At 34.0% G+C, this 20,029-nt stretch overlaps 1 protein-coding gene across 4 annotated transcripts in view; it reads left to right on the forward strand.

The window, feature by feature from the left end:
• Window positions 1-2,185: 2,185 nt before the first annotated feature.
• Window positions 2,186-20,029, forward strand: part of LOC124005327 (intraflagellar transport protein 20 homolog) — a 31,734-nt gene continuing 13,890 nt past the window's right edge. For 2 of the 4 annotated variants that reach the window (XR_006833603.1, XM_046314466.1), the window contains exons 1-4: window positions 2,186-2,293; window positions 5,915-6,085; window positions 6,546-6,631; window positions 6,879-6,982. Coding sequence is in view for 3 of the 4 variants with exons in the window: in XM_046314466.1 (XP_046170422.1) it covers window positions 5,959-6,085; window positions 6,546-6,631; window positions 6,879-6,982 (317 nt within the window). In the remaining variant the exon portion in view is untranslated. The remainder of the gene's footprint in view (window positions 2,294-5,914; window positions 6,086-6,545; window positions 6,632-6,878; window positions 6,983-20,029) is intronic. The other 2 variants (XM_046314468.1, XM_046314467.1) reach the window with 2 other exon arrangements.

Consider the following 20,029-nt stretch of genomic DNA (forward strand, 5'->3'; position numbering starts at 1 on the left):
GGAACCTCCCTCCTGTACACTTCTCACAGCTAGGAACCTCCCTCCAGTACACTTCTCACAGCTAGGAACCTCCCTCCTGTACACTTCTCACAGCTAGGAACTTCCCTCCTGTACACTTCTCACAGCCTCATACCTTGTCAGCTTGGGGGCTCGGGGGTTTGAACTTGCAACCTTCCGGTTACTAGTCCAACACTCTAACCACTAGGCTACCCTGTAACAACATAATGTATTCGGCACAAAAGCTCGTACAGGATAACTTAAATATCCCAACATCACTTTGCTGGGAAAAGACTCAACATCAAAACAAACAACAACTCTTGTGTTTCACCACTCACGCCACAACAAACAACGAGCAGCACAAACTCTGGGAATCTTCCCCTTCACTTGGGTCAACTTTTACATCCAGTAATCACTCCTTTCAATGGCAGCCTTTTCTTGAGACCAAAACAATTCACATTTGTTGCCCCCATTTGTTTAACGTGGAGAACCTTCTCCCTCTAACCAGCAGAAACACAAACAATAATCACAAGATCACTATTTCCACCCACCCTGAAACCACAAATGGATCAGCCAAAAGGCAAGGGTCCACTTTTCCCAAAAACTTCACTCCTATGGTCACAGACTCATCTTCATCCTGACCCTCGGTGCAAGCCTCGGGCTCTGAGAACTTCACTCCTATGGTCACAAACTCATCTTTATCCTGACCCTCGGTGCAAGCCTCGGGCTCCCAGAACTTCACTCCTATGGTCACAGACTTTATCCTGACCCTCGGTGCAAGCCTCGGGCTCCCAGAACTTCACTCTGTGCTGGTTACAAAAAAAAATACACAAAAAAAAGACCGTCCTACCGATCCTCGACTTCGGTGATGTCATCTATAAAATAGCCTCCAACACTCTACTCAACAAACTGGATGCAGTCTAACACGGTGCCATCCGTTTTGTCACCAAAGCCCCATATACTACCCACCATTGTGACCTGTACACGCTCGTTGGTTGGCCCTCGCTTCATACTTGTCACCAAACCCACTAGCTCCAGGTCATCTACAAGTCTCTGCTAGGTAAAGACCCGCCTTATCTCAGCTCACTGGTCACCATAGCAGCACCCACCCGTAGCACGCGCTCCAGCAGGTATATCTCACTGGTCACCCCCAAAGCCAATTCCTCCTTTGGTCGTCGTTCCTTCCAGTTCTCTGCTGCCAATGACTGGAACGAACTGCAAAAATCTCTGACGCTGGAGACTCTTACCCCCCTCGCTAGCTTTAAGCACCAGCTGTCAGAGCAGCTCACAGATCACTGCACCTGTAAACAGCCCATCTATCTACCTACCTCATCCCCATACTGTATTTATTTATCTTGCTCCTTTGCACCCCAGTATCTCTACTTGCATTCATTCATTCATCTTCTGCATGTTTACCATTCCAGTGTTTAATTGCTATATTGTAATTACTTCGCCACCATGGCCTATTTATTGCCTTAACTCCCTTATCTTACCTCATCTGCACTCACTGTATATAGACTTTTTGTTTTCTTTTGTTCTACTGTATTATTGACTATGTTTAGTTTATTCCATGTGTAACTCTGTGTTGTTGTATGTGTCGAATTGCTTTGCTTTTGCTTTTTTGGCCAGGTCGCAGTTGCAAATTAGAACTTGTTCTCAACTTGCCTACCTGGTTAAATATAGGTGAAATAAATAAATAAATAGAAAAACTCCGCTTACACTTTCTACCATTCTTCTTTAAAACAGCATCTTACTTTCCCCCCTGACATTTTTAACCGACTCAAGCTCACGTCTTCCTCCCTCTCTTAGACCTCTGCCTCTCCTTTTCCCTCCATTCCTCCTCCGTATTCTAAGTATATGTCTCCTTATGATAATACTGCACTTATTCTGACATAACGTTACATCTTGCCTTCTCAAGGGACGCCATTTAATAGACTGTCACAATCTCCGTACAACCGGCACAAACCCCCTCGGGATGTAAGAGCTCAACAGTGCATCAAACTTATAAAGCAGCTGCTTCGTCTTGATGTTCTTCTTCATCAAAAGCGACCCACGACCCTTTTCCATTTCTAACAAGCGCGCTTTTCAAACCACCATCCACGGTCTCGCTTGTTACCCTGTCCGCGACACGACTAGTTTTACTACAAATAATGCTTGTGTACTACAATTCCCATCATACACTCCTTCCCCTCCCGACCGGAAGTTACACTCGTTGGACAAACACAACTGTTCCCTGGCAGCCGAAGTGTACTGTGGATTATATGCCACGTTGATATTACGTTTAAATACATTTAAGGTAAGTGAATGACTGACTTGTAAGAGTTTTCTCACTTGTAAACAATAATAATTAGATAATTTGTACAGATTGTAGTTAGCAACTCACGCTCGGCTAATAGCTGGTCTGCTAAATGAAACGGTTCACTAATGTTACCGGCCTCTACTCGCTATTTTGCCCACAACAGGACAGTCCGATAAAGGCAATCGGAGCAAGCTGTGAGATAGCCAGCTAACGTTAATGAGCTATTAAAAGATAGTTAACTAAGTAACAAGACCGCATTGAAGAACCGGCGTTGCCTATCTAACGTTAACCTTGCTACATAAATATTGCCAAAGTAGCAGCTGGCTGGCACTGATTAACGGGGATTGCATGTGTGCCAACTAATTCGTAACTAATTGATGTCAGATATGTTGCTATTGATTAGTCAAAGGTCACAGAATCAAATAGTATGTTTGTTTTTGTTTGTTATTGTAAACTATATTTTCCTAACAGGCATTCTCTCTTGTCACCTACTCTTCGCGTTTACTAATGTAGCAGCGGTCATAAATTGTTAAAAGGTTAAAAAAAAACTATTTGTGAATAAATGCAACAGTTGGACAATGGATGAAGATACTCCAAACTTTTAGAATATTTATATATATATATATATTTACTGAATTATAGCACATTTTACTGGCACGGAAAAATAATGAATATTCAGGACTTTTTGGTGGAAATTCAGGTATTTCATTTATTGTAAAATGTCACTTTATTTTTTAGAATACACTCGTATTTTCTTATTGTATCAGTTCACCTTTTATACCCTCTGTGTTAAAATAAAGATGGTCACAGTGCATTTGGAAAGTATTCAGACCCCTTGATTTTCCGCATTTTGTTATATAACCTTATTCTGGGATAGATTGAATACCCCCCCCCCCTCAATCTACACACAATACCTCATAATTGATTGGACATGATTTGGAAATGCACACACCACTCTGTATAAGGTTCCACAGTTGTCAGATAAAAATATTTAAAAATCAAGCCACGAGGTCGAAGGAGTTGTGTGTAGAGCTCCGAGACAGGATTGTGTCGAGGCACAGATCTGGGGAAGGGTACCAAAAAATGTCTGAAGCATTGAAGGTCCCCAAGAACACAGTGGCCTCCATCATTCTTAAATGGAAGACATTTGGAATCACCAAGACTCTTCCTAGAGCTGGCCGCCTGGCCAAACTGAGCAATCGAGGGAGAAGGGCCTTGGTCAGGGAGGTGACCAAAAACCCAATGGTCACTCTGACAGAGCTCCAGAGTTTCTCTGTGGAGATGGGAGGACCTTCCAGAAGGTCAACCATCTCTGCAGTACACCACCAATTAGGCCTTTATGGTAGAGTGGCCACACTGAAGCCACTCCTCAGTAAAAAAACATATGACAGCCTGTTTTGAGTTTGCCAAAAGGCACCTTACGGACTCTCGGACCATGAGAAACAAGATTCTTTGGTCTGATGAAACCAAGATTGAACTACTTAACCTGAATGCCAAGCATCATGTCTTCCCTACGGTGAAGCATAGTGGTGTCAGCATCATGCTGTGGGGATGTTTTTCAGAAGTAGGGAGAGAGAGACTAGTCAGGATCGAGGGAAAGATGAACGTAGAGATTCTTGATGAAAACCTGCTCCAGACCTCAAGACTGGGGTGACTGTTCATCTTCCAACAGGACAACGACCCTAAGCACATAGCCAAGACAATGCAGGAGTGGCTTCGGGACAAGATTCTAAATGTCCTTGAGTGGCCCAGCCAGAGCCCGGATTTGAACCTGATTGATCATCTCTGGAGAAACCTGAAAATAGCTCCCCATCCAACCTGACAGAGATTGAGAGGATCTGCAGAGAAGATATGGGAGAAACTCCACCAAATAGTAGATGTGCCAAGATTGTAGCGTCATAGAAGACTCGAGGCTGTAGTCTCTGCCAAAGGTGCTTCAACAAAGTATGGAGTAAAGGGTCTGAATACTTACTAGTCTGATTGACTGAACAGGTGGATTACTAGTCTGACTGTACAGGTGGATTACTAGTCTGATTGACTGTACAGGTGGATTACTAGTCTGATTGACTGAACAGGTGGATTACTAGTCTGATTGACTGAACAGGTGGATTACTAGTCTGATTGACTGAACAGGTGGATTACTAGTCTGATTGACTGGACAGGTGGATTACTAGTCTGATTGACTGGACAGGTGGATTAACTAGTCTGACTGACTGTACAGGTGGATTAACTAGTCTGACTGACTGTACAGGTGGATTACTCGTCTGATACAGGTGGATTACTAGTCTGATTGACTATACAGGTGGATTACTAGTCTGATTGACTGAACAGGTGGATTAACTAGTCTGACTGACTGTACAGGTGGATTACTAGTCTGATTGACTGTACAGATTTTATAATTTTAAAAAATTATTTAGCATAAATAACTAAACTTCTTTTTTCCTTTGTAATTATGGGATGTTGTGTGTGGATTGATGGGGGGAAATATTTAATATGTTTTAGAATAAGGCAGTAGTGTAACAATGTGGAAAAGGTAAAGAGGTCAGAATACTTTCCGAATGCCCTGTATGTGCCTCATTTGCATAAATACACCAGGTGTATTTGCATATATGAATAAGTTAACATAAAGGGGCGGAACAGGGCTGCAACAATCAAACACTTTTTTTTCTGTCTACACAACGTGCACTCACCTGCGCTTTCTAGACAGCCTCATTAATTACTGTTGTGTGGCTTCGTTTATTAGGATCCCCATTAGCTAATGCCCATGCAGTTATAGACTCGAACAACATAAGATATTACATTAAAATGAGTTGGAAAGACGCCTAGAGACAACAAATACTGTTTACACACTATTAATATTTACATATTGTTATATACATTAGATATTTGGAAAGAGGAGAGGTTCTGTGGCAATGTTTTTTTTAAAAGTTGCTTTCATTTCAGCTCATCTCATTTGTAAACATTTCAACTGGATTAAATTATAACTTTTTTTAAAATTCTTCTTCTTCTTCAAAAGAACACCCATCAATCTTTCGTCTTTCTGAAATAAAATGTTATTGATCGCATACAAAGCAGATGGTATTGCGGTTGTAGCAAAATGCTTGTGATGTTGAGGCGGTGCGTTTTTAAATCCCTGACGAAGCTTAAACCTTCTTATGGAATCAACGGAAAGATGATGTATCCCCGTTGGGTTGAGGTGTGTTTGAGGTGTGTTTGACCGGTCATTACAAACCATTTCCGCGGTCGTAACGTTAACGGTGGAAGAACATGACGGGCAAGAGTATGAAGGAGTGAAATGAAGGCGCTCAATCCAGAAAGATTTTAATGGCAAGATGTTGCACGCCTCCGACACAGGAAATGGATGTCTGAAAAATATAGATCCTCAGGTGGGCGGGGCATGTGCATTACTATACTACTACTGTGACACACCTGACCCAAAATAATACAAATCCCCAAGTTATCTTTCACCTATTCCGCCCTCTTAGATCGGTGCAGATTAGTGAGAGATGAGGACAGGAAACTTCTTTTTAGACTAGATTTAAGATGCAGGATAAAATACAAGGTTAAATAAATAAAACATCCATATAATCCATGGTGTTAAAGCAGTTGTTTTTCCAGCCCTCTAATCTATAACCCAGCTCTTGGGGACAGGTCTTGTTGCCATGGCGAAAGACCCGTTGGCTGAAGCTGGTCTTCATTTCGATGAACTCAACAAGCTGCGGGTGCTGGAACCAGAGGTGGACCAGAAGACCAGGGAGCTCAAGGAGGAGTGTGAAGACTTTGTTGACAGTAAGAGCATTCCATTTAGCTTCTGTTCTGTGTCGCAAATGGCACCATATTCCCTATATATTTATTTTACCTTTTATTTAACTAGGCTAGTCTGTTAAGAACAAATTCTTATTTTCAATGACTGCCTAGGAACAGTGGGTTAATTGCCTGTTCAGGGGCAGAACGACAGATTTGTACCTTGTCAGCTCGGGGATTTGAACTTGTAACCTTGCGGTTACTAGTCCAACGCGTATAGTGGGCCCTGAGGGAAAAAAAGTAGTGCACAGGGAATAGGGTATGGTATGGATGATTGTGGTTCAGTTCTGTAATTTGCATAGAATATTGTTTTTTTTGTAAAGCACAGTGGAGATGTCCACTCGCATCTCATCCTAATGTTAAAACTGTTTTCTTCAAATGTTGTTGCCCCCTAATTAGCGCATATAGGCTATTATTAATGTTCACGTATTCATTCAATACACAGAAATGGGCCAGTTTCAGAAGATAGTGGGTGGTCTCATCGAGCTGGTGGATGAATTGGCGAAAGAGGCAGAGACTGAAAAGATGAAGGTACGGCTCTGCGTTGGCTCTTTTAAGTGTTGTGAGTTTCTTAGTTCATCTTTACAGGGCTCAGACACACACACACACACACACACACACACACAGATATTAGATGCTTGTTGTTCACTCCTTCAGTGGACTTTGACTGCTAGCTCGCTAGGCCACTAAGTACACTTGCTGCACTTTTCTGTGGGAATGACTGAGGGCTTCTTATCTGGGTGATCAACATGCTGCTGCCCTGCCTTCCTTCTCCCAGGCTATTGGAGCCAGGAACCTGTTGAAGTCTGTGGCCAAGCAGAGGGAGGCCCAGCAACAGCAGCTCCAGGCCCTGATAGCAGAGAAGAAGCTGCAGCTGGAGAGGTAAGAAGACTTGAAATCCATTTCACCTCAAATCTCCTTGTGAAATCAATAACAATGAGTCTTGTCAGTTAGTGTCTCATTCTCAAGGGTTGACCTTAAAGTCAGTTAGTTTAGTCAGTCAGTTAGTTTAGTCAGTCAGTTAGTTTAGTCAGTCAGTTAGTTTAGTCAGTCAGTTAGTTTAGTCAGTCAGTTAGTTTAGTCAGTCAGTTAGTTTAGTCAGTCAGTTAGTTTAGTCAGTCAGTTAGTTTAGTCAGTCAGTTAGTTTAGTTAGTCAGTTAGTTTAGTTAGTCAGTCAGTTAGTTAGTTATTTAGTCAGTCAGTTAGTTATTTAGTCAGTCAGTCAGTTAGTTATTTAGTCAGTTAGTTAGTTTTTAGTCAGTCAGTTAGTTATTTTAGTCAGTCAGTTAGTTATTTAGTCAGTCAGTTAGTTATTTAGTCAGTCAGTTAGTTAGTTTTAGTCAGTCAGTCAGTTAGTTAGTTATTCAGTCAGTTAGTTATTTAGTCAGTCAGTTAGTTAGTCAGTTAGTTATTTAGTCAGTCAGTCAGTCAGTCAGTTAGTTAGTTAGTTAGTCAGTCAGTCAGTTAGTTATTTAGTCAGTCAGTCAGTTAGTCAGTTATTTAGTCAGTCAGTTAGTTATTTAGTCAGTCAGTCAGTTATTTATTTAGTCAGTCAGTTATTTAGTTAGTTTTAGTCAGTTAGTTATTTAGTCAGTCAGTCAGTTAGTTATTTAGTCAGTCAGTTATTTAGTCAGTCAGTTAGTTATTTAGTCAGTTAGTTAGTTAGTCAGTTATTTAGTCAGTCAGTTTAGTCAGTTATTTATTTAGTCAGTCAGTTATTTAGTCAGTCAGTTAGTTATTTAGTCAGTTAGTTATTTAGTCAGTTATTTAGTCAGTTAGTTAGTCAGTTATTTAGTCAGTCAGTTATTTAGTCAGTCAGTTAGTTAGTTTAGTTAGTCAGTCAGTTAGTTATTTAGTCAGTCAGTCAGTTAGTTTAGTTAGTCAGTCAGTTAGTTATTTAGTCAGTCAGTTATTTAGTCAGTCAGTCAGTTATTTAGTCAGTCAGTTAGTTAGTTTAGTCAGTTATTTAGTCAGTCAGTTAGTTAGTTTAGTTAGTTATTTAGTCAGTTAGTTAGTTATTTATTTAGTCAGTCAGTTAGTTATTTAGTCAGTTAGTTAGTCAGTTAGTTAGTCAGTTATTTAGTCAGTCAGTTTAGTCAGTTATTTATTTAGTCAGTCAGTTAGTTATTTATTTAGTCAGTTAGTTATTTAGTCAGTCAGTTAGTTATTTAGTCAGTCAGTTAGTTATTTAGTCAGTCAGTTAGTTATTTAGTCAGTCAGTTAGTTATTTAGTCAGTCAGTTAGTTATTTAGTCAGTCAGTTAGTTAGTTAGTCAGTCAGTTAGTTATTTAGTCAGTCAGTTAGTTATTTAGTCAGTCAGTTAGTTATTTAGTCAGTCAGTTAGTTATTTAGTCAGTCAGTTAGTTATTTAGTCAGTTATTTAGTCAGTTAGTTATTTAGTCAGTCAGTCAGTTATTTAGTCAGTCAGTTATTTAGTTATCAGTTATTTAGTCAGTCAGTTAGTTATTTAGTCAGTCAGTTATTTAGTTAGTCAGTCAGTTATTTATTTAGTCAGTCAGTTAGTTATTTAGTCAGTCAGTCAGTTAGTTATTTAGTCAGTCAGTCAGTTAGTTATTTAGTCAGTCAGTTAGTTAGTTTAGTTAGTCAGTCAGTTAGTTATTTAGTCAGTCAGTCAGTTAGTTTAGTTAGTCAGTCAGTTAGTTATTTAGTCAGTCAGTTATTTAGTCAGTCAGTCAGTTATTTAGTCAGTCAGTTAGTTAGTTTAGTCAGTCAGTTAGTTAGTTTAGTCAGTTATTTAGTCAGTCAGTTAGTTAGTTTAGTTAGTTATTTAGTCAGTTAGTTAGTTATTTAGTCAGTCAGTCAGTTATTTATTTAGTCAGTCAGTTAGTTATTTAGTCAGTCAGTCAGTTAGTTATTTAGTCAGTTAGTTAGTTATTTAGTCAGTCAGTTAGTTAGTTAGTTAGTCAGTCAGTTAGTTAGTTAGTTAGTTAGTTAGTCAGTCAGTTAGTTAGTTAGTCAGTCAGTCAGTCAGTTTAGTCAGTCAGTCAGTCATTTAGTCAGTTATTTAGTTAGTTAGTTAGTCAGTTAGTTATTCAGTCAGTTAGTTAGTCAATCAGTTATTTATTTAGTCAGTTAGTTATTTAGTCAGTTAGTTAGTCAGTTAGTTAGTTTTCAGTCAGTTATTTATTCAGTCAGTTTAGTCAGTTATTTATTTAGTCAGTCAGTTATTTAGTTCAGTTAGTTATTTAGTCAGTTATTTAGTCAGTTAGTTATTTAGTCAGTTAGTTAGTCAGTAGTTATTTAGTCAGTCAGTTAGTTATTTAGTCAGTCAGTCAGTTAGTTAGTTATTTAGTCAGTCAGTCAGTTAGTTATTTAGTCAGTCAGTTATTTATTTAGTTATTTAGTCAGTTAGTTAGTTATTTAGTCAGTCAGTTATTTATTTAGTCAGTCAGTTAGTTATTTAGTCAGTTATTTAGTCAGTTATTTATTTAGTCAGTCAGTTAGTTATTTAGTCAGTCAGTTAGTTATTTAGTCAGTCAGTTATTTATTTAGTCAGTCAGTTATTTATTTAGTCAGTCAGTTAGTTATTTAGTCAGTCAGTCAGTCATTTAGTCAGTCAGTCAGTTAGTTAGTCAGTCAGTCAGTTAGTTAGTCAGTTAGTTTAGTCAGTTATTTAGTCAGTTATTTATTTAGTCAGTCAGTTAGTTATTTACTCAGTCAGTTAGTTATTTAGTCAGTTAGTTAGTTAGTTAGTCAGTCAGTTTTCAGTTATTTAGTCAGTTAGTTATTTAGTCAGTCAGTTAGTTATTTAGTAGTCAGTTAGTTATTTAGTCAGTTAGTTATTTAGTCAGTTAGTTATTTAGTCAGTTATTTAGTCAGTTAGTTATTTAGTCAGTTAGTTATTTAGTTATTTAGTAGTTAGTAGTCAGTTAGTTTTAGTCAGTCAGTTAGTTATTTAGTCAGTCAGTTAGTTAGTCAGTCAGTTATTTTAGTCAGTTAGTTATTTTAGTCAGTTATTTATTTAGTCAGTCAGTTATTTATTTAGTCAGTTAGTTAGTTAGTTAGTCAGTTAGTTAGTTAGTTAGTCAGTCAGTCAGTTTTAGTTATTTAGTCAGTCAGTTATTTATTTAGTCAGGCAGTTATTTAGTCAGTTATTTATTTAGTCAGTTATTTATTTAGTCAGTTAGTTAGTTATTTAGTAGTTAGTTATTTAGTCAGTCAGTTAGTTATTTAGTCAGTCAGTTAGTTATTTAGTCAGTCAGTTATTTAGTCAGTCAGTTATTTAGTCAGTCAGTTAGTTATTTAGTCAGTCAGTTAGTTATTTAGTCAGTCAGTTAGTTATTTAGTCAGTCAGTTAGTTATTTTCAGTCAGTTAGTTATTTAGTCAGTTAGTTAGTTAGTCAGTTAGTTAGTTAGTCAGTTAGTTATTTAGTCAGTCAGTTAGTTATTTAGTCAGTTAGTCAGTTCAGTTATTTAGTCAGTCAGTTAGTTATTTAGTCAGTCAGTCAGTTATTTAGTCAGTTAGTTAGTTTAGTCAGTTAGTTATTTAGTCAGTCAGTTATTTATTTAGTCAGTTAGTTATTTAGTCAGTTATTTATTTAGTCAGTTATTTAGTCAGTTAGTTATTTAGTCAGTCAGTTATTTATTTAGTCAGTCAGTTAGTTATTTAGTCAGTTAGTTATTTAGTCAGTCAGTTATTTATTTAGTCAGTCAGTTAGTTATTTAGTCAGTCAGTTAGTTATTTAGTCAGTCAGTTAGTTATTTAGTCAGTTAGTTATTTATTTAGTCAGTCAGTTAGTTATTTAGTCAGTCAGTTAGTTATTTAGTCAGTCAGTTAGTTATTTAGTCAGTCAGTTAGTTATTTAGTCAGTCAGTTAGTTATTTAGTCAGTCAGTTAGTTATTTAGTCAGTCAGTTAGTTATTTAGTCAGTTAGTTAGTTATTTTTAGTTAGTCAGTCAGTTATTTATTTAGTCAGTCAGTTATTTATTTAGTCAGTCAGTTAGTTATTTAGTCAGTTAGTTATTATTTAGTCAGTTAGTTAGTTAGTCAGTCAGTTATTTATTTAGTCAGTCAGTTAGTTATTTAGTCAGTCAGTTAGTTATTTAGTCAGTCAGTTAGTTAGTTTAGTTAGTTAGTCAGTTAGTTATTTAGTCAGTTATTTATTTAGTCAGTCAGTTATTTATTTAGTCAGTCAGTTATTTAGTCAGTTAGTCAGTCAGTCAGTTATTTAGTCAGTTAGTTAGTTTAGTCAGTTATTTATTTAGTCAGTCAGTTATTTAGTCAGTTAGTCAGTCAGTCAGTCAGTTTAGTCAGTTTAGTCAGTTATTTAGTTTAGTCAGTTATTTATTTAGTCAGTTATTTATTTTAGTTAGTTATTTAGTCAGTTAGTCAGTTAGTTATTTAGTCAGTTAGTCAGTTATTTATTTAGTCAGTCAGTTATTTATTTAGTCAGTCAGTTATTTAGTCAGTTAGTTTAGTCAGTTAGTTATTTAGTCAGTCAGTCAGTTAGTTAGTCAGTTAGTTAGTCAGTCAGTTATTTAGTCAGTTCATTTCAGGTATTTAGTCAGTTAGTTAGTTTAGTTAGTCAGTTATTTATTTAGTCAGTCAGTTATTTATTTAGTCAGTCAGTTAGTTATTTAGTCAGTTATTTATTTAGTCAGTTAGTTATTTAGTCAGTTAGTTAGTCAGTTAGTTATTTAGTCAGTTAGTTAGTTATTTAGTCAGTTATTTATTTAGTCAGTCAGTTATTTATTTAGTCAGTCAGTTAGTTATTTAGTCAGTCAGTCAGTCATTTAGTCAGTCAGTCAGTTAGTCAGTTAGTTAGTTTAGTCAGTTAGTTAGTTTAGTCAGTTATTTATTTAGTCAGTCAGTTATTTATTTAGTCAGTCAGTTATTTAGTTTTAGTCAGTCAGTCAGTTATTTAGTAGTTAGTTAGTTAGTCAGTTATTTATTTAGTCAGTCAGTTATTTAGTCAGTCAGTTAGTTATTTAGTCAGTTATTTATTTAGTCAGTCAGTTATTTATTTAGTCAGTCAGTTATTTATTTTCAGTCAGTTATTTAGTTAGTTTAGTTAGTTATTTAGTCAGTTAGTTAGTCAGTTATTTATTTAGTCAGTCAGTCAGTTATTTAGTCAGTCAGTTAGTTAGTTAGTTAGTCAGTTAGTTATTTAGTCAGTCAGTCAGTTAGTTAGTCAGTTAGTTAGTCAGTTAGTTATTTAGTCAGTCAGTCAGTTATTTAGTCAGTCAGTTAGTTATTTAGTCAGTTATTTAGTCAGTTAGTTAGTTTAGTCAGTTAGTTAGTTTAGTCAGTTATTTAGTCAGTCAGTTAGTTATTTAGTCAGTTATTTAGTCAGTTAGTTAGTTTAGTCAGTTAGTTAGTCAGTCAGTTATTTATTTAGTCAGTCAGTTAGTTATTTAGTCAGTCAGTTAGTTAGTTAGTCAGTTAGTTAGTTTAGTCAGTTATTTATTTAGTCAGTCAGTTATTTATTTAGTCAGTCAGTAGTTATTTATTCAGTTAGTTATTTAGTCAGTTAGTTATTTAGTCAGTCAGTTATTTATTTAGTCAGTCAGTTAGTTATTTAGTCAGTAGTTATTTATTTAGTCAGTCAGTTATTTATTTAGTCAGTCAGTTATTTATTTAGTCAGTCAGTTAGTTATTTAGTCAGTCAGTCAGTCATTTATTTATTCAGTCAGTTAGTTAGTCAGTCAGTCAGTTAGTTAGTTTAGTCAGTTATTTAGTCAGTTATTTATTTAGTCAGTCAGTTAGTTATTTACTCAGTCAGTTAGTTATTTAGTCAGTTAGTTAGTTAGTTAGTCAGTCAGTCAGTTTAGTCAGTTATTTAGTCAGTCAGTTATTTAGTCAGTCAGTTAGTTATTTAGTCAGTTATTTAGTCAGTTAGTTAGTTTAGTCAGTTATTTAGTCAGTCAGTTAGTTATTTAGTCAGTTATTTAGTCAGTCAGTTAGTTATTTAGTCAGTTAGTTAGTTATTTAGTCAGTCAGTCAGTCATTTAGTCAGTCAGTTAGTCAGTCAGTCATTTAGTTAGTCAGTCAGTTAGTTAGTCAGTTATTTATTTATTTAGTCAGTCAGTTAGTTATTTAGTCAGTTAGTTAGTTAGTTAGTCAGTTAGTTAGTTAGTTAGTCAGTCAGTCAGTTTAGTCAGTTATTTAGTCAGTCAGTTATTTATTTAGTCAGGCAGTTATTTAGTCAGTTATTTATTTAGTCAGTCGGTTATTTATTTAGTCAGTCAGTCAGTTAGTTAGTTATTTAGTCAGTCAGTTAGTTATTTAGTCAGTCAGTTAGTTATTTAGTCAGTCAGTTAGTTATTTAGTCAGTCAGTTAGTTATTTAGTCAGTCAGTTATTTAGTCAGTCAGTCAGTTATTTAGTCAGTCAGTCAGTTATTTAGTCAGTCAGTCAGTTATTTAGTCAGTCAGTTAGTTATTTAGTCAGTCAGTCAGTCAGTTTAGTCAGTTATTTAGTCAGTCAGTCAGTTATTTAGTCAGTCAGTTATTTAGTCAGTCAGTTAGTTAGTTAGTTAGTTAGTCAGTTAGTTATTTAGTCAGTCAGTTAGTTATTTAGTCAGTTAGTCAGTCAGTTAGTTAGTCAGTCAGTCAGTTATTTAGTCAGTCAGTCAGTTATTTAGTCAGTTAGTTAGTTTAGTCAGTTATTTATTTAGTCAGTCAGTTATTTATTTAGTCAGTCAGTTATTTAGTCAGTCAGTTAGTTATTTAGTCAGTTATTTAGTCAGTTAGTTAGTTTAGTCAGTCAGTTATTTATTTAGTCACTCAGTTATTTATTTAGTCAGTCAGTTAGTTATTTAGTCAGTCAGTTATTTATTTAGTCAGTCAGTTAGTTATTTAGTCAGTCAGTTAGTTATTTAGTCAGTCAGTTAGTTATTTAGTCAGTCAGTTATTTATTTAGTCAGTCAGTTAGTTATTTAGTCAGTTAGTTAGTCAGTTAGTCATTTAGTCAGTTAGTCAGTTAGTCAGTCAGTTATTTATTTAGTCAGTCAGTTAGTTATTTAGTCAGTCAGTTAGTTATTTAGTCAGTCAGTTAGTTATTTAGTCAGTCAGTTATTTATTTAGTCAGTCAGTTAGTTATTTAGTCAGTTAGTTAGTCAGTTAGTCATTTAGTCAGTTAGTCAGTCAGTTATTTATTTAGTCAGTCAGTTAGTTATTTAGTCAGTCAGTCAGTCATTTAGTCAGTCAGTCAGTTAGTCAGTTAGTTAGTTAGTCAGTTAGTTAGTTTAGTCAGTTATTTATTTAGTCAGTCAGTTATTTATTTAGTCAGTCAGTTATTTAGTCAGTTAGTTAGTCAGTCAGTCAGTTATTTAGTCAGTTAGTTAGTTTAGTCAGTTATTTATTTAGTCAGTCAGTTATTTAGTCAGTTAGTCAGTCAGTCAGTCAGTTAGTCAGTCAGTTTAGTCAGTTATTTATTTAGTCAGTCAGTTATTTATTTAGTCAGTTATTTATTTAGTCAGTCAGTTATTTAGTTAGTTAGTCAGTTAGTTATTTAGTCAGTTAGTTAGTCCGTTATTTATTTAGTCAGTCAGTCAGTTATTTAGTCAGTCAGTTATTTAGTTAGTTAGTTAGTCAGTTAGTTATTTAGTCAGTCAGTCAGTTAGTTAGTCAGTTAGTTAGTCAGTCAGTTATTTAGTCAGTCAGTCAGGTATTTAGTCAGTTAGTTAGTTTAGTCAGTCAGTTATTTATTTAGTCAGTCAGTTATTTATTTAGTCAGTCAGTTAGTTATTTAGTCAGTTATTTATTTAGTCAGTCAGTTAGTTATTTAGTCAGTTAGTTAGTCAGTTAGTCATTTAGTCAGTTAGTTAGTCAGTTAGTCAGTTATTTATTTAGTCAGTCAGTTATTTATTTAGTCAGTCAGTTAGTTATTTAGTCAGTCAGTCAGTCATTTAGTCAGTCAGTCAGTTAGTCAGTTAGTTAGTTTAGTCAGTTAGTTAGTTTAGTCAGTTATTTATTTAGTCAGTCAGTTATTTATTTAGTCAGTCAGTTATTTAGTCAGTTAGTTAGTCAGTCAGTCAGTTATTTAGTCAGTTAGTTAGTTTAGTCAGTTATTTATTTAGTCAGTCAGTTATTTAGTCAGTCAGTCAGTTAGTCAGTCAGTTTAGTCAGTTATTTATTTAGTCAGTCAGTTATTTATTTAGTCAGTCAGTTATTTATTTAGTCAGTCAGTTATTTAGTTAGTTAGTCAGTTAGTTATTTAGTCAGTTAGTTAGTCAGTTATTTATTTAGTCAGTCAGTCAGTTATTTAGTCAGTCAGTTATTTAGTTAGTTAGTTAGTCAGTTAGTTATTTAGTCAGTCAGTCAGTTAGTTAGTCAGTTAGTTAGTCAGTCAGTTATTTAGTTAGTCAGTCAGTTATTTAGTCAGTCAGTTAGTTATTTAGTCAGTTATTTAGTCAGTTAGTTATTTAGTCAGTTATTTAGTCAGTTAGTTAGTTTAGTCAGTTAGTTAGTTTAGTCAGTTATTTAGTCAGTCAGTTATTTATTTAGTCAGTCAGTTATTTATTTAGTCAGTCAGTTATTTATTTAGTCAGTCAGTCAGTTAGTTAGTCAGTCAGTTAGTTAGTCAGTCCGTTAGTTTAGTCAGTTAGTTAGTTTAGTCAGTCAGTTATTTATTTAGTCAGTCAGTTAGTTATTTAGTCAGTTATTTATTTAGTCAGTCAGTTAGTTATTTAGTCAGTCAGTTAGTTATTTAGTCAGTTAGTTAGTCAGTTAGTCAGTTATTTATTTAGTCAGTCAGTTAGTTATTTAGTCAGTCAGTCAGTCATTTAGTTAGTCAGTCAGTCAGTTAGTTAGTCAGTTAGTTTAGTCAGTTATTTAGTCAGTTATTTATTTAGTCAGTCAGTTATTTATTTAGTCAGTCAGTTATTTATTTAGTCAGTCAGTTAGTTATTTAGTCAGTTATTTAGTCAGTCAGTTATTTATTTAGTCAGTCAGTTAGTTATTTAGTCAGTTAGTCAGTCAGTTATTTATTTAGTCAGTTAGTTAGTTTAGTCAGTTATTTATTTAGTCAGTCAGTTAGTTATTTAGTCAGTCAGTTAGTTATTTAGTCAGTTAGTTAGTTAGTTAGTCAGTCAGTCAGTTTAGTCAGTTATTTAGTCAGTCAGTTATTTATTTAGTCAGTCAGTTAGTTATTTAGTCAGTTAGTCAGTCAGTTATTTATTTAGTCAGTTAGTTAGTTTAGTCAGTTATTTATTTAGTCAGTCAGTTAGTTATTTAGTCAGTCAGTTAGTTATTTAGTCAGTTAGTTAGTTAGTTAGTCAGTCAGTCAGTTTAGTCAGTTATTTAGTCAGTCAGTTATTTATTTAGTCAGGCAGTTATTTATTTAGTCAGTTATTTATTTAGTCAGTCAGTCAGTTATTTATTTAGTCAGTCAGTTAGTTAGTTATTTAGTCAGTCAGTTAGTTATTTAGTCAGTCAGTTAGTTATTTAGTCAGTCAGTTAGTTATTTAGTCAGTCAGTTAGTTATTTAGTCAGTCAGTTAGTTATTTAGTCAGTCAGTTATTTAGTCAGTCAGTCAGTTATTTAGTCAGTCAGTTATTTAGCCAGTCAGTTAGTTATTTAGTCAGTCAGTCAGTTTAGTCAGTTATTTAGTCAGTCAGTCAGTTATTTAGTCAGTCAGTTATTTAGTTAGTTAGTTAGTCAGTTAGTTATTTAGTCAGTCAGTTATTTATTTAGTCAGTCAGTTAGTTATTTAGTCAGTTAGTCAGTCAGTTAGTTAGTCAGTCAGTCAGTTATTTAGTCAGTCAGTCAGTTATTTAGTCAGTTAGTTAGTTTAGTCAGTTATTTATTTAGTCAGTCAGTTATTTAGTCAGTCAGTTAGTTATTTAGTCAGTTATTTAGTCAGTTATTTAGTCAGTTAGTTAGTTTAGTCAGTCAGTTATTTATTTAGTCACTCAGTTATTTATTTAGTCAGTCAGTTATTTATTTAGTCAGTCAGTTATTTAGTCAGTCAGTTAGTTATTTAGTCAGTCAGTTAGTTATTTAGTCAGTCAGTTAGTTAGTCAGTTAGTTAGTTTAGTCAGTTAGTTAGTTTAGTCAGTTATTTATTTAGTCAGTCAGTTATTTATTTAGTCAGTCAGTTAGTTATTTAGTCAGTTAGTCAGTTAGTCAGTCAGTTATTTATTTAGTCAGTCAGTTATTTATTTAGTCAGTCAGTCAGTCATTTAGTCAGTCAGTTAGTTAGTCAGTTAGTTTAGTCAGTTATTTAGTCAGTCAGTTATTTATTTAGTCAGTCAGTTAGTTATTTAGTCAGTTAGTTAGTTATTTAGTCATTTAGTCAGTTAGTTAGTCAGTTAGTCAGTCAGTTATTTATTTAGTCAGTCAGTTATTTATTTAGTCAGTCAGTTAGTTATTTAGTCAGTTAGTTAGTTATTTAGTTAGTTAGTTATTTATTTAGTCAGTCAGTTATTTAGTCAGTCAGTTATTTAGTCAGTCAGTCAGTTAGTTATTTAGTCAGTTAGTTATTTAGTCAGTCAGTTAGTTAGTTATTTAGTCAGTCAGTTATTTATTTAGTCAGTCAGTTATTTATTTAGTCAGTCAGTTATTTAGTCAGTCAGTTATTTAGTCAGTCAGTCAGTTAGTTATTTAGTCAGTCAGTTATTTAGTCAGTCAGTCAGTTAGTTATTTAGTCAGTCAGTTAGTTATTTAGTCAGTCAGTTAGTTATTTAGTCAGTCAGTTAGTTATTTAGTCAGTCAGTTAGTTATTTAGTCAGTCAGTTAGTTATTTAGTCAGTCAGTTATTTAGTCAGTCAGTTAGTTATTTAGTCAGTTATTTAGTTTAGTCAGTTATTTATTTAGTCAGTCAGTTAGTTATTTAGTCAGTCAGTTAGTTATTTAGTCAGTCAGTTAATTTAGTCAGTCAGTTAGTTAGTTTAGTCAGTTATTTATTTAGTCAGTCAGTTATTTATTTAGTCAGTCAGTTAGTTATTTAGTCAGTCAGTTAGTTATTTAGTCAGTCAGTTATTTATTTAGTCAGTCAGTTAGTTATTTAGTCAGTCAGTTAGTTATTTAGTCAGTCAGTCATTTAGTCAGTCAGTCAGTCATTTAGTCAGTCAGTTAGTTAGTCAGTCAGTCAGTTAGTTAGTCAGTTATTTAGTCAGTTATTTATTTAGTCAGTCAGTTAGTTATTTAGTCAGTTAGTTAGTTAGTCAGTCAGTTAGTTAGTCAGTTATTTAGTCAGTCAGTTATTTATTTAGTCAGTCAGTTATTTAGTTAGTCAGTCAGTTATTTAGTTAGTCAGTCAGTTATTTAGTTAGTCAGTCAGTTATTTAGTTAGTCAGTCAGTTAGTCAGTCAGTTAGTTAGTTTAGTCAGTCAGTTAGTTATTTAGTCAGTCAGTTAGTTATTTAGTCAGTTAGTTAGTTTAGTCAGTCAGTCAGTTATTTAGTTAGTCAGTTAGTTATTTAGTCAGTCAGTTAGTTAGTCAGTCAGTTAGTTAGTCAGTCAGTCAGTTATTTAGTCAGTCAGTTAGTTAGTTTAGTCAGTTAGTTAGTTTAGTCAGTTATTTATTTAGTCAGTCAGTTATTTATTTAGTCAGTTAGTTAGTTAGTTAGTCAGTCAGTCAGTTTAGTCAGTTATTTAGTCAGTCAGTTATTTATTTAGTCAGTCAGTTATTTATTTAGTCAGGCAGTTATTTATTTAGTCAGTTATTTATTTAGTCAGTCAGTTATTTATTTAGTCAGTCAGTTAGTTAGTTATTTAGTCAGTCAGTTAGTTATTTAGTCAGTCAGTTAGTTATTTAGTCAGTCAGTTAGTTATTTAGTCAGTCAGTTAGTTATTTAGTCAGTCAGTTATTTAGTCAGTCAGTTATTTAGTCAGTCAGTCAGTTATTTAGTCAGTCAGTCAGTTATTTAGTCAGTCAGTTAGTTATTTAGTCAGTCAGTCAGTTTAGTCAGTTATTTAGTCAGTCAGTCAGTTATTTAGTCAGTCAGTTATTTAGTTAGTTAGTTAGTCAGTTAGTTATTTAGTCAGTCAGTTATTTATTTAGTCAGTCAGTTAGTTATTTAGTCAGTTAGTCAGTCAGTCAGTTAGTCAGTCAGTCAGTTATTTAGTCAGTCAGTCAGTTATTTAGTCAGTTAGTTAGTTTAGTCAGTTATTTATTTAGTCAGTCAGTTATTTAGTCAGTCAGTTAGTTATTTAGTCAGTTATTTAGTCAGTTATTTAGTCAGTTATTTAGTCAGTTAGTTAGTTTAGTCAGTCAGTTATTTATTTAGTCACTCAGTTATTTATTTAGTCAGTCAGTTATTTATTTAGTCAGTCAGTTATTTATTTAGTCAGTCAGTTATTTATTTAGTCAGTCAGTTAGTTATTTAGTCAGTCAGTTAGTTATTTAGTCAGTCAGTTAGTTAGTCAGTTAGTTAGTTTAGTCAGTTAGTTAGTTTAGTCAGTCAGTTAGTTATTTAGTCAGTCAGTTATTTATTTAGTCAGTCAGTTAGTTATTTAGTCAGTCATTTAGTCAGTCAGTCAGTTAGTTAGTCAGTTAGTTTAGTCAGTTATTTTAGTCAGTCAGTTAGTTATTTAGTCAGTCAGTTAGTTATTTAGTCAGTCAGTTAGTTATTTAGTCAGTCAGTCAGTTATTTAGTCAGTCAGTTAGTTATTTAGTCAGTCAGTCAGTTTAGTCAGTTATTTAGTCAGTCAGTTATTTAGTCAGTCAGTTATTTATTTAGTCAGTCAGTTAGTTATTTAGTCAGTTATTTAGTTTAGTCAGTTATTTAGTCAGTCAGTTAGTTATTTAGTCAGTCAGTTAGTTATTTAGTCAGTCAGTTATTTAGTTAGTCAGTCAGTTAATTTAGTCAGTCAGTTAGTTAGTTTAGTCAGTTATTTATTTAGTCAGTCAGTTATTTATTTAGTCAGTCAGTTAGTTATTTAGTCAGTCAGTTAGTTATTTAGTCAGTTATTTATTTAGTCAGTCAGTTATTTATTTAGTCAGTCAGTCAGTCATTTAGTCAGTC

Source organism: Oncorhynchus gorbuscha, linkage group LG19 (assembly GCF_021184085.1).
Source record: "Oncorhynchus gorbuscha isolate QuinsamMale2020 ecotype Even-year linkage group LG19, OgorEven_v1.0, whole genome shotgun sequence".
Taxonomy (NCBI): Eukaryota; Metazoa; Chordata; class Actinopteri; order Salmoniformes; family Salmonidae; genus Oncorhynchus; species Oncorhynchus gorbuscha.